Source organism: Entelurus aequoreus, linkage group LG01, assembly GCF_033978785.1.
Source record: "Entelurus aequoreus isolate RoL-2023_Sb linkage group LG01, RoL_Eaeq_v1.1, whole genome shotgun sequence".
NCBI classification, from domain to species: Eukaryota; Metazoa; Chordata; class Actinopteri; order Syngnathiformes; family Syngnathidae; genus Entelurus; species Entelurus aequoreus.
Genome location: NC_084731.1, coordinates 66092121 through 66107259, shown reverse-complemented (window position 1 = coordinate 66107259; position 15139 = coordinate 66092121). Strand labels below are relative to the sequence as shown.

Sequence of the window (15139 nt, the reverse complement as noted above, 5' to 3'; positions counted from 1 at the left end):
CTTTGTTCCGGAGGACACAACGTCCACAGTTTCCAAAAACAATATGACATGTGGACTCATCAGACCACGGATAATTTTTCCACTTTGCATCAGTCCATCTTAGTTGAGCTCGGGCCCAGCGAAGCGTTTCTGGGTGTTGTTGATAAATGGCTTTGGCTTTGCATAGGAGAGTTTTAACTTGCACTAACAGATGTAGCGACCAATTGTAGGACAGTGGTTTTCTGAAGTTTTCCGGAGCCCATGTGGTGATATCCTTTACACACTGATGTCCGTTTTTGATGCAGTACCGCCTGAGGGATCCAAAGTCCGTAATATCATGGCTTACGTGCAGTGATTTCTCCAGATTCTCTGAACCTTTTGATGATATTACGGAGCGTGGATGGGGAAATCCCTAAATTCCTTGCAATAGCTGGTTGAGAAATGTTCTTAAAAAATTTGATCACACATTTGTTGACAAAGTGGTGACCCTCGCCCCGTCCTTGTTTGTGAATGACTGAGCATTTCATGGAAGCTGCTTTTATACCCAATCATGGCACCCACCTGTTCCCAATAAGCCTGTTCACCTGTGGTAATGTTCCAATTAAGTCTCTGATGAGTATTCCTCAACTTTCTCACTCTTTTTTGCCACTCGTGCCAGCTTTTTTGAAACATGTTGCAGGCATCAAATTAAATATCTTGTCTTTGCAGTCTATTCAATTGAATACAAGTTGAAAAGGATTTGCAAATCATTGTATTCTCTTTTTATTTACCATTTACACAACGTGAAAACTTCACTGGTTTTGGGTTTTGTACATTGCGGTTGTCTGCAGCCATGCATCTTCTACTTACCTGTGTGAAGCGCCATAAGGTGACTCGTACAGTTTTGTTCCCCACAGATATCTCTCACACAAGAGGCCCTGTGGATGGCAGTCTGTACGCCCAGGTGAGAAAGCGACGCGGAGCAAGCCGCACCTCCTCGGCCAACGGTTGCCTCGCCCGCAGCCCCACGGTCGAGCCTCTCGGCGGGACGTCCGGCCGCGTCCCCGGTGACCGTCCAGAGAACCCCACCGCCCCCGCGGCTCACCCCGAAAGAAAGAACGCTGAATGTCCGATGGCGAAGACCAGGCAGAAATTGGGAGGGCGAGAAAAGGAGAGAGAGACGGAGGTTTTAGAAGGTGGAGACCTGTCAAGTGTGGGAGGACTAAGGCGAGAACACAGGTGTGGTCCCAGGTGTGGAGGTGTGGCCCAGGGGGAGCCCTGCCCGTCTAACAGTCACTGTGCAGGATGTCTGAACGCTGGCAAAAACAGTCAAACCTTTCCCGCAGTGCCTTTGGAACCCATCTCCCCTCCGCCTCACCTGACCCGCCTGGACCTCTGTCATCGCCACAGTCTCCACCCTTTGCCGGAGTTACCATGGCAACGCTCTCTGTCCTGCCTCCATGGACCCTGCTACCCTTACTCCCCTCCTGAACTGCCGCATCCACACAGCCACACCCTGCCGGCCCCCGGCAGACACGAAGAACGCCAAGTCTTCCATTGTTCCGGCCAAGCCCCGCCCACTCACGTCTCCCACCAAGCGCTGCCTTCCGGCCCGTACCGAGAGATGTTCTTCGGCCCTCCGTCCCCCGGCTGTCCCTGCCGGGAGTGTTCCGGCAGGCGGGAGCACCAGGTGAGAGCGTTCCACCCGATGCATCCGGAACAGGCGGCGGCGTTGTGGGAAAGCAGAAGTCCTGACTTTTGGCAATCAGCCATGCCGCCATTCCACATCTGCCACGCTGCCACCTTGGACCAGGGTGCAAACCCTGAGCAGCCACGGTTCTTTCTTGGACCTCGGCAGAGCTTTCCCAGCCCACAGTGTCTGGTGGACATGCGGGACGGTGCGAGCAGTGGGTACCACACGCCTCCACTCCCACGCCAGTCTTGCCCTTGTTCTCCTCACCAGGCATCGCCTGTGGAGAGCCACGAGAGTCGAGGTTACCTCTCTTGGTTGCCTGCCAGCAGCCCCTCGCCTGGGAGAGGCGGACTTCCAGAGACCCCTCTGGGGTGTGGAGACCAGCAGAATCCTGATCTCAAAGGTAAACAGAAGTAAGCAAAGTTGTTGTTCTTCATTTAAATGCATCTCACTTGACATCGCAGAGAGGTCCAAACCCAGTGCAGAGGTTGACTTGTCTCAGGGTTCAAAGGGAAAACCTGACCGCTCCAGCACCCAGACTCTGGACTCTGACCACGACTACACACTTATCAGCCCCCCGCACACAGAAGACAGGTGGGTGCATCTTCTCTAAACTGTCACTTTTGTTTGGAACGTCTGATTTCCTCTACTTCAAATCTCAATATGGGACATAGTGTAGTAGACCTAAGTATTCATTAAGTACCACCATCATGACAACATTAAATACAGTAGTGTAGTAGATTTAAGTATTCATTAAGTACCACCATAATGACAACATTAAAATACAGTAGTGTAGTAGACCTAAGTATTCATTAAGTACCACCATAATGACAACATTAAAATACAGTAGTGTAGTAGACCTAAGTATTCATTAAGTACCACCATAATGACAACATTAAAATACAGTAGTGTAGTAGACCTAAGTATTCATTAAGTACCACCATCATGACAACATTAAATACAGTAGTGTAGTAGATTTAAGTATTCATTAAGTACCACCATAATGACAATATTAAAATACAGTAGTGTAGTAGACCTAAGTATTCATTAAGTACCACCATCATAAAAACATTAAATACAGTAGTGTAGTAGATGTAAGTATTTATTAAGTACCACCATAATGACAACATTAAAATACAGTAGTGTAGTAGACCTAAGTATTCATTAAGTACCACCAAATTGACAACATTAAATACAGTAGTGTAGTAGACCTAAGTATTCATTAAGTACCACCATCATGACAACATTAAATACAGTAGTGTAGTAGATTTAAGTATTCATTAAGTACCACCATTATGACAACATTAAAATACAGTAGTGTAGTAGACCTAAGTATTCATTAAGTACCACCATCATGACAACATTAAATACAGTAGTGTAGTAGATTTAATAATTCATTAAGTACCACCATAATGACAACATTAAAATACAGTAGTGTAGTAGACCTAAGTATTCATTAAGTACCACCATCATGACAACATTAAATACAGTAGTGTAGTAGATTTAAGTATTCATTAAGTACCACCATAATGACAACATTAAAATACAGTAGTGTAGTAGACCTAAGTATTCATTAAGTACCACCATCATGACAACATTAAATACAGTAGTGTAGTAAACCTACATATTCATTAAGTACCGCCATAATGACAACATTAAAATACAGTAGTGTAGTAGACCTAAGTATTCATTAAGTACCACCATCATGACAACATTAAATACAGTTGTGTAGTATATTTAAGTATTCATTAAGTACCACCATAATGACAATATTAAAATACAGTAGTGTAGTAGACCTAAGTATTCATTAAGTACCACCATCATGACAACATTAAAATACAGTAGTGTAGTAGATGTAAGTATTTATTAAGTACCACCATAATGACAACATTAAAATACAGTAGTGTAGTAGACCTAAGTATTCATTAAGTACCACCATAATGACAACATTAAATACAGTAGTGTAGTAGACCTAAGTATTCATTAAGTACCACCATAATGACAACATTAAAATACAGTAGTGTAGTAGACCTAAGTATTCATTAAGTACCACCATAATGACAACATTAAATACAGTAGTGTAGTAGACCTAAGTATTCATTAAGTACCACCATAATGACAACATCAAATACAGTAGTGTAGTAGACCTACGTATTCATTAAGTACCGCCATAATGACAACATTAAAATACAGTAGTGTAGTAGACCTAAGTATTCATTAAGTACCGCCATAATGACAACATTAAAATACAGTAGTGTAGTAGACCTAAGTATTCATTAAGTACCACCATCATGACAACATTAAATACAGTAGTGTAGTAGATTTAAGTATTCATTAAGTACCACCATAATGACAACATTAAAATACAGTAGTGTAGTAGACCTAAGTATTCATTAAGTACCACCATCATGACAACATTAAATACAGTAGTGTAGTAGATTTAAGTATTCATTAAGTACCACCATAATGACAACATTAAAATACAGTAGTGTAGTAGACCTAAGTATTCATTAAGTACCACCATAATGACAACATTAAATACAGTAGTGTAGTAGACCTACGTATTCATTAAGTACCGCCATAATGACAACATTAAAATACAGTAGTGTAGTAGACCTAAGTATTCATTAAGTACCGCCATAATGACAACATTAAAATACAGTAGTGTAGTAGACCTAAGTATTCATTAAGTACCACCATCATGACAACATTAAATACAGTAGTGTAGTAGACCTAAGTATTCATTATGTACCGCCATAATGACAACATTAAAATACAGTAGTGTAGTAGACCTAAGTATTCATTAAGTACCACCATCATGACAACATTAAATACAGTAGTGTAGTAGACCTAAGTATTCATTAAGTACCACCATAATGACAACATTAAATACAGTAGTGTAGTAGACCTACGTATTCATTAAGTACCGCCATAATGACAACATTAAAATACAGTAGTGTAGTAGACCTAAGTATTCATTAAGTACCGCCATAATGACAACATTAAAATACAGTAGTGTAGTAGACCTAAGTATTCATTAAGTACCACCATAATGACAACATTAAAATACAGTAGTGTAGTAGACCTAATTATTCATTAAGTACCACCATAATGACAACATTAAAATATAGTAGTGTAGCAGACCTAAGTATTCATTAAAACCAAAGCAGATGTTTTATTTAACACATATATTTAATACTTTTGGCCATAGTATCATTACACACACTACACAAACATCAACAAAGACAATACATATTTCCAGACTTGTTTGGCGTACCACCAGATGGAGCCTGCGTACCACTAGTACCACAGTTTGAGAATAACTGAGCTGGGTAATTGTTACTGAGCTAGTTTATTCATTTTCAAAGGCACACATTTTACTTAAAATTTTTATTATTGGTATATAATTGTTGTAACAATGTATATTTGTATTATTGGTATATAATTGTTGTAACGATTGAAATTGTGTTGTGTTGTTGTTGATTGAAGGTAAAACGTTGTAGGATTGTGACACCAGAAGAAAAGGAATTTACCCTACAGTATAGTACTACAAATAACGATTATTATTTTGATAGTCGATTAGTCAACGACTATCTTAACGATTAGTAGACTATTTTAATAGTTGATTAGTCAATGACTATCTTAACGATCAGTCGACTATTTTAATAGTTGATTAGTCAATGACTGTCTTAACGATTAGTCGACTATTTTGATAGTTGATTAGTCAATGACTATCTTAACAATTAGTCGACTATTTTATAGTCGATTAGTCAACGACTATCTTAACGATTTGTCTACTATTTTGATAGTCAATTAGTCAATGACTGTCTTAACGATTTGTCGACTATTTTGATAGTCGATTAGTCAACAACTATATTAACGATCAGTATACTATTTTGATAGTCGATTAGTCAACGATTAGCTTAACGATTAGTGGACTATTTTGATAGTCGATTAGTCAATGACTATCTTAACAATCAGTCGACTATTTTAATAGTTGATTAGTCAATGACTATCTTAACAATTAGTCGACTGTTTTGATAGTCGATTAGTCAACGACTATCTTAACGATTTGTCTACTATTTTGATATCAAATTAGTCAATGACTATCTTAACGATTAGTCGACTATTTTAAAAGTCAATTAGTCAACAACTTTATTAACGATTAGTAGACCATTTTGATAGTCGATTAGTCAACGATTAGCTTAACGATTAGTTGACTATGTTGATAGTCGATTAGTCAATGGCTATCTTAACGATTACTCGACTATTCTGATAGTCGATTAGTCAACGACTATCTTAACAATTAGTCAACTATTTTGATAGTCGATTAGTCAACGGCTATCTTAACGATTAGTTGACTATTCCGATAGTCAATTAGTAAAGGAATATCTTAACGATTAGTCGCCTATTTTGATAGTCGATTAGTCAACGGCTATCTTAACGATTAGTTGACTATTCTAATAGTTGATTTGTCAATGACTATCTTAACGATTAGTCGACTATCTGATAGTTGATTAGTCAACGGCTATCTTAACAATTAGTTCACTATTCTGATAGTTGATTAGTCAATGACTATATTAACGATTAGTCGACTATCTTAACGATTAGTCGACTATCTGATAGTTGATTAGTCAACGGCTATCTTAACGATTAGTCGACTATTCTGATAGTCAATTAGTCAACGGCTATCTTAACTATTAGTTGACTATTCTGATAGTCGATTAGTCTACAACTATCTTAACGATTAGTTGACTATTCTGATAGTCGATTAGTCAAGAACTATCTTAACGATTCGTCTGCTATCTGATAGTCGATTAGTCAACGGCTATCTTAACGATTAGTCAACTATTTTGATAGTCGATTAGTCAACGGCTATCTTAACGATTAGTCGAATATTTTGATAGTTGATTAGTCAACGGCTATCTTAACGTTAAGTCGACTATTTTAATAGTCGATTCGTGAACGGCTATCTTAACGATTAGTTGACTATTCTGATAGTCAATTAGTGAATGACTATCTTAATGATTAGTCAACTATTTTGATAGTCGATCAGTCAACGACTATCTTAACAATTAGTCGACTATTTTGATAGTCGATAATTCAACGGCTATCTTAATGATTAGTTGATTAATTTTATAGTCGATTAGTCAACGACTATCTTAACGACCAGTTGACTATTCTGATAGTCGATTAGTTAACGACTATCTTAACAATTAGTCGACTATCTTAACTATTAGTCGACTATCTGATAGTCGATTAGTCAACATATATCTTAACGATTAGTCGACTATTTTGATAGTCGATTAGCCAACGGCTATCTTAACAATTAGTTGACTATTCTGATAGTCGATTAGTCAATGACTATCTTAACGATTAGTCGACTATCTTAACTATTAGTCTAGTATCTGATAGTCGATTAGTCAACGGCTATCTTAACGATTAGTCAACTTTTTTGATAGTCGATTAGTCAACGGCTATCTTAACAATTATTCGACTATTCTGATAGTCAATTAATCAACGGCTATCTTAACGATTAGTTGAATATTCTGATAGTCGATTAGTCAAAGACTATCTTAACGATTCGTCGGCTATCTGATAGTCGATTAGTTAACGACTATCTTAACGATTAGTCAACTATTATGATAGATGATTAGTCAACAGCTATTTTAACGATTTGTCTACTATTTTGATAGTCGATTAGTCAACGGCTATCTTAACAATTAGTTGACTATTCTGACAGTTGATTAGTCAATGACTATCTTAGCGATTAGTCGACTATCTGATAGTCAATTAGTCAACAATTATCTTAATGATTAGTCGACTAATCGGATAATAAAGCGTACACATATTTAATGGCTGTCATTTTCTTCTAAATGCAGCTTAACTTATTTTAGGCATGTTCTTACAAACAAAGATGACTAATGTATTCATAAATATGTAATTCTACTGTAACTGTGCTGATCATTCCAATGTTACAAACTTTAAAATGATAATTAAAATGTTGTCCAGTTAAAAGAAAAGAAAGACAATGTGCTAAAAAAACAACAATTAATATTGTTTATGTATTAAAAAAGCAGTTAAAATAGCAGCAATGAAAACAAAAAAAACACAAAACCTAACTTCCTCAAAAAGAAAATCATTTAACACGGTTTTAATTGCGCTAAACTATGAAGTTAAAAAATATGGTCTTAGGGCCACGAGCTTGAGACCGCTGCCTTGTAGCGATGCCTAAACACATTTTGTTTGACTTGCAGTGTCAATGCTGCTACCACTCCAAGTCCAGCAGCCAAGACAGAAGTGGGAAGTTCCAACATCACCCAGCCTTCAAGGTCACCGTCTGATGCAAAGGTCAAAGGAAGCGAAGAGGACACCGACCGATCTCAGAGTACCACTATTATCATCACCCCCGTCCAAGACCAAGTCAGGGGCTCAGATCTTCCATGCGAGGACCCAGCGGAGAACATGAGAAGTGTCAACCTTTCAGCCAGTACCAGTCCTGGGTCTTCCAACACCACCCCAAACCATCATTCCTCCACAAAGCGCTCACTGTCGGCTCCAGAGCCCCCGGGAAGTAGACCGAGCCCGGGAAGTAGACAGAGCCCTGAAAGAGACGACATCAAGCCGCCGTCGCCCACTCCCGACGGCTATCACACGCCCACGTTCCCTACGGCGTCCTACTACGTGCTGAGCGTGCCCCAGATGCCGTACACCGGCTACACCGCAGTCACCATCCAGCCGCCACTCCCTGAGAAGAAACGACTTTCTTCAACGCCGGGACCCCTCAACGGGCACGCCTCGCTTCCCGTCCCTTCACCCACGCACAACGCCACTTTGTCTCCCTCTGCTGGAGAGCTGAGGAAGTTTAGCAGCAGGGAGGACGTGGGGGTCAACGGCAAGTTTGTCCAAGATGGCTCCAAGTTCTGGTACAAAGCCAGGATCTCTCGAGACCAAGGTGAGTTTAAACCTCTGAGTTTGGATCACACTTCCTACGTGTCTTCTCTGCCGGCAGCCATTGCAGCGCTGAAGGACAAGGAACCAGGAACCTTCCTCATCAGAGACAGTACCTCCTTCCAAGGCGCGTATGGGCTGGCCCTCAAGGTAGCCACACCTCCTGCTAGTGCCAACGCCACAGGTAGCAAAGGTATTCATCCAAACTTGTTTCGATATAGTCTTGTTTTTATTTCAATCATTAGGATGGTGCATTATTTGTCCACTATTCATTATCCGAAATTATTTGATCCACGTTCCAAAAATTGTTTTTAGATTGCTCAGTTTTTGTTATTTATTCGTTCCAAAGGAAAACCGTATCGTATAAAAAACTAAAATAATTGTTCCAATAGGAAACTATTTTAATCCATTAAAACACTTACAGTACATGCGGAAAGTAAATGGAATAAATGTGTTATTGTTTTTTTAAGTACAAAGTAAAAAATAAAAACAAGCACATTGTCAATATGGGGTATTTTGTGTAGAATTTTGAGGAGAAAATGTATTTATTTTATTTTTTTAAATGCAAAATTAAAAATTAAAAAATATCACGTTGTCATTATGGGGTATTTTGTGTAGAATTTTGAGGACAAAAATGGATTAATTTTTTTATTTTTTTTAAAATATAAAATAAATTTAAAAAATAAATCACGTTGTCAATATGGGGTATTTTGTGTAGAATTTTGAGGACAAAAATGGATTTATTTAATTTTATCTTTTTAAATGCAAAATTAAAAAATTAAAAAATATCACGTTGTCAATATGGGGTATTTTGTGAAGAATTTTGAGGACAAAAATTGATTATTTCATTTTGTTTTTTTAAATACAAAATAAATTTTAAAAATAAATCACGTTGTCATTATGGGGTATTTTGTGTAGAATTCTGAGGACAAAAATTGATTATTTCATTAAATTTTTTTAAATACAAAATAAATTAAAAAAAATTAATCACATTGTCATTATGGGGTATTTTGTGTAGAATTTTGAGGACAAAAATGGATTTATTTAATTTTATGTTTTTAAATGCAAAATAAATACATAAAATATCACATTGTCAATATGGGGTATTTTGTGTAGAATTGTGAGGACAAAAATGTATTATTTTATTGTATTTTTTTAAATACAAAATAAATTTTTAAAAAAATAATCACGTTGTCATTATGGGGTATTTTGTGTAGAATTTTGAGGACAAAAATGTATTATTTCATTTTATTTTTTTAAATACGAAATCAATTTTAAAAAATTAATTACGTTGTCATTATGGGGTATTTTGTGTAGAATTTTGAGGACATCAATTGATTTATTTTATTTTATTTTTTTAAATGCGAAATAAAAAATAAAAATAAAATCATGTTGATTGGCAACAGTCTGTCTGTGTTGGCCCTGCGATGAGGTGGCGTCCAGGGTGTACCCCACCTTCCGCCTGAATGCAGCTGAGATAGGCTCCAGCACCCCCCGCGACCCCAAAAGGGACAAGCGGTAGTAAATGGATGGATGGATCACGTTGTCATTATGAGGTATTTTGTGTAGAATTTTGTGGACAACAATTTATTATTTCATTTTATTTTTTTAAATAAAAAAAAGATAAAGAAATAAATCACCTTGTCAATATGGGGTATTTTGTGTAGAGTTTTGATCTTACCTTTACTTATAAAAGAAGTCCATGCGCTGCTCCTTCTGAACAAAAGCATCGATAACTTGTTTATAGAAGTCTTCCTTATCTTTCTTCAGTTTTAAAAGTCTCTCTGTCTCGATGGAGATGATCCTTTAATTATTACCTCCTGCTTCGATTGAAAGTCCAGTTTAGAAAACTGTTTTATTTTAGATATGTAATCCTCCATGTTAAAAGTCCAGGCGAGAGGAAAAAATAAACGATCGCTAACTGTTGCTGCTTGTTGTCACTTATTCTGCAGCCGAGTAGTCGCCAAAATGATCCCTGGGATCACTAGCACCCTCTACCACCAGGAGGCGGGATTACTGCGAGCCTCAGCCAGTGCGTCTTCGCAGCAGTTTTATGATTGCTCAGCACAAGAAATACGTTACACACATACAGTTGTTGACAAAATGCACTGTACATTATATACCTCAGCTAACTAAACTATGGAAATGTGTAATATAATTCATATAGCAATACGGTCTCACTGCACAGCAGTTAGCCGAGTCATTGCGCGATCCATGTGAGGCTCAACTGGTTGGTGACTCACCGCAAGTCTCTTCTCAGTATTTGAATGGCAAATGTGAAAATTCAGCGATTTTGAATACAAATAATCTAAAACTGGTGAAGTTAAATGGAAAATAACTTTATAGTATAATCACTGGATACATATAACAATTTAATTCATTTTTTTTCTTTTTACATTTTTTTTCTTTCCATGATGGCACGTGAGGCCCCGCCTCACCTGCCTCCCCTGACTGCACGTCACTGGGTACTAGTATAGTACCACGATACTAATGAATCCTATTCGGTACTATACCGCCTCTAAAATGTACCAGTCCCGTCGTTTGTTTCGATTATTTTGTTACCATAATCGTGAGACGCCATAATCGTACTTAAAATGTGATTAATTGTCCGGCCCTAAAAGATAGATACTTGATTAAAATATTCTTATTGTACTTGGAGCTTGCACGGGTGTAGACATTCTCAAATGACCCACTTCTATATTTTTGTTTCCCTTTTTCACAACATGAGAGAGCCCAGATTGAAGCTGCATAAAGTTATTGTGTTGGATATTGTTGCAAAAGCCAAAAGCAGTGAAGTTGTCACATTGTGTAAATGGTAAATAAAAAGAGAATACAATGATTTTCAAATCCTTTTCAACTTATATTCAATTGAATAGACTGCAAAGACAAGATATTTTATTTTCACACTGAGAAACTTTGTTATTTTTTGCAAATAGAATTTAATGGCTGCAAAACATTGCAAAAAAGTTCTCACAGGAGCATTTTTACCACTGTGTTACATGGCCTTTCCTTTTAGTAAAGGTTTGGGAACTGAGGAGACACATTTTTGAAGTGGAATTATTTCCCATTCTTGCTTGATGTACAGCTTAAGTTGTTCAACAGTCTCCCTTCTGCTATTTTAGCCTTCATATTGCACCACACATTTTCAATGTCTGGACTACAGGCAGGCCAGTCTAGTACCCGCACTCTTTTACTATGAAGCCACGCTGTTGTAACACGTGACTTGGCATCGTCTTACTGAAATAAGCAGGGGCGTCCATGATAACGTTGCTTGGATGGCAACAAATGATGCTCCAAAAGCTGTATGTACCTTTCAGCATTAATGGCGCCTTCACAGATGTGTAAGTTATCCATGCCTTGGGCACTAATACACCCCCATACCATCACAGATGCTGCCTTTTACACTTTGCACCTAGAACAGTCCGGATGGTTCTTTTCCTCTTTGGTCCGGAGGACACGACGTCCACAGTTTCCAAAAACAATTTGAAATGTGGACTCATCAGACCACAGAACACTTTTCCACTTTGCATCAGTCCATTTTAGATGAGTTCAGGCCCAGCGAAGCGCTTCTGGGTGTTGTTGATAAATGGCTTTGGCTTTGCATTGTAGAGTTTTAACTTGCACTTACAGATGTAGCGACCAACTGTAGTTACTGACAGTGGTTTTCCGAAGTGTTCCTGAGCCCATGTGGTGATATCCTTTACACACTGATGTCGCTTTTTAATGCAATACCGCCTGAGGGATCCAAGGTATGTAATATCATGGCTTACGTGCCAGAGGTGTGGACTCGAGTCACATGACTTGGACTCGAGTCAGACTCGAGTCATGAATTTGATGACTTTAGACTCGACTTGACAAAATGTAAAGAGACTTGCAACTCGACTTAGACTTTAACATCAATGACTTGTGACTTCACTTGGACTTGAGCCTTTTGACTTGACAAGACTTGCTACTTTCCCCAAAACCCAAAGCGTAAAAAGTTATTTGGGAGCGCTCCGTATTTTTCATTTTCTTCGCCTGCGTCTATCAGCGTGTTGTTCCTGTCAGCGTGTGTGCTCTCAGTACAACAGCCAATCAAATTAGATCTACGTTGTTTTCATCACACAGCATTCAGCCAATCAAATTGCAGGAGAACCAATGAAGAAGAGTTGTCAAACAACGCGCCAGTGAGAAACAAGTATGCCAAAGTTGGTTTCGTTCGGGTATAAAAACTCCGACTTGGTCAACAAAAAAACGAATTTCCGTATGCAAATCACGCAGTTCGAATATTACAGACGGAGACGCAACAACTTCCAACTTCGTTCGACATTTGAAGTTGCACAAAGAAGGGTAAGTTTTGAATGTAAGATAACGTTTATTGGCTAAGTAACGTGACTTTTATTTGTTGTGTAGTTAAATCAGTGAGGCTGCAAACTCACTGCTAACGTTATAACCATAGACATCTTATAAGGGTACGCAGCATCGAGCGCTACTGCCTACTGGCGCAGACGAGACGCGGGGCCGCCATCTTGGAGTGGTGATCCGCTCCACTCAGCGCAATTTATTTGGCAGGAGCAATGAACTGTCAGCGCATTTAATTAATTTTACCTCACTGAATACCACTGATTTTCACGCGCTTTTTTGTCATACGCGTAGCTATGATAAAGGACACATGTTTTGGTGTGTTTTATTATTCATAGTTTGCTTAACAGTAATATAATAGTCTTATACGCTATAAGTGACCAGACGTCCGAGATCAAAACTGGGAATATAATCCCAGAGAAGGGGGAAAAAAACGGTCAGCTATTTTTAAATTGAAGAAACAATATGATTAGGTTATATATGCATGCGTATATGCTACATAAACAATGTATGCATACATTAGATATATATATATATATCTTATAGACTGTATCTCTGTTGCTGCAGCAGCAGAGAGTTTATTCTGTCTTCACACTTTGTATTGATATTTTGTATTACATTCTTCCCTTAAATGATAATGTTTACACTTTACAGTGATTGTTATATATGTATTTTTTATGTATGTCGCTTTGGATAAAAGCGTCTGCCAAATACTTAAACATATATAAACACCTGAAAGTCTTTATATCAGCTAAAACCACCAATCTGTTTCACTGGATTCAGAATAAAACCAAATGCTGTCTTACCCAATAATGTTAGTATTTGAATATTGTTACTTGAAGACTTATTCCTGGTTACAATTATACTGTTAAGAAAGTATTGTCTTATATTTTGCCTAAAATGAGAATGCATCATAATCAGTGGCGGCTGGTGAATTTTGTTTTAGGTGGGGCTGAAAGTTTGTAAACCAAACCCCTGTAGGGGCGTCATCCTCCCCCAGAAGATTTCTTTGTGATGTTCACATACAAATATTGAAGATCTTTGCTCCTTCTCAACTCTGTGGTAATATTATTTTCATAAAATACAACCAATAGTACGTTAATGTTAAATCTTACTTGTGAAAAGTAATCCCCCGATTCCTATTTTCAACAGTCCGCTCATTTGAGTAGGAAAACGCTGAACAACATCTTTGTTTTCTAACTGTCAGTTTAGGCTGCTCGCCGGCTCCTCATCACAACTTCAAGATGGCAGCCAAATTGCTCGCGTCACAGCAACCAATGATGCGTCTAGTTATTAGATGTCTATGGTTATAACGTCATTGCAAACACGACAATCTGTTGCGTCCACTGCAGTTCGCTACCTTATTCATACTTTTTGTCAAGTGATTTTTTTTAAGCAAGGTTGCATGAGGTACCTACAAATAACGTTACGTTAGTCATTGTATCACACACAGTAACGTAACGTTAGACGGCGGTCAGCAGCACCGCATATTTTAGCCACCTACAAAAAGACAAACATAGTCAAATAGTCAAATAAAGGTCAGTTAAAATGTATACTATATTAAGAATATGTGTACATATTGCATAGGGCCCTGACATCTAAAAAGTACAACTCTGTTCATTGTTTTGTTCATGTATTTGTTATATTTTTCATGTGTACGCACACATCAACACACATACAGTATGAGATGAGATCAATGAGATAAGGTAAGAACAGGATAGAAACTGCTGTGGAATTAGTTACAATGCAATATGCCATGGAAATACAAACCCCGTTTCCATATGAGTTGGGAAATTGTGTTAGATGTAAATATAAACGGAATACAATGATTTGCAAATCATTTTCAACCCATATTCAGTTGAATACGCTACAAAGACAACATATTTGATGTTCAAACTGATAAACTTTTTTTTCTGTGCAAATAATCATTAACTTTAGAATTTGATGCCAGCAACACGTGACATAGAAGTTGGGAAAGGTGGCAATAAATACTGATAAAGTTGAGGAATGCTCATCAAACACTTATTTGGAACATCCCACAGGTGAACAGGCAAATTGGGAACAGGTGGGTGCCATGATTGGGTATAAAAGTAGATTCCATGAAATGCTCAGTCATTCACAAACAAGGATGGGGCGAGGGTCACCACTTTGTCAACAAATGCGTGAGCAAATTGTTGAACAGTTTAAGAAAAACCT

At 37.9% G+C, this 15139-nt stretch overlaps 1 protein-coding gene across 4 annotated transcripts in view; it reads left to right on the top strand.

Moving 5' to 3' along the window:
* LOC133655902 (tensin-2-like) overlaps positions 1–15139 on the top strand; it is a 47281-nt gene that overhangs the window by 15717 nt on the left and 16425 nt on the right. For all 4 annotated transcript variants that reach the window (XM_062056526.1, XM_062056535.1, XM_062056544.1 and 1 more), the window contains exons 14-17: positions 876–2054; positions 2116–2245; positions 7909–8606; positions 8664–8795. In XM_062056526.1, the coding sequence (XP_061912510.1) occupies positions 876–2054; positions 2116–2245; positions 7909–8606; positions 8664–8795 (2139 nt within the window). The remainder of the gene's footprint in view (positions 1–875; positions 2055–2115; positions 2246–7908; positions 8607–8663; positions 8796–15139) is intronic.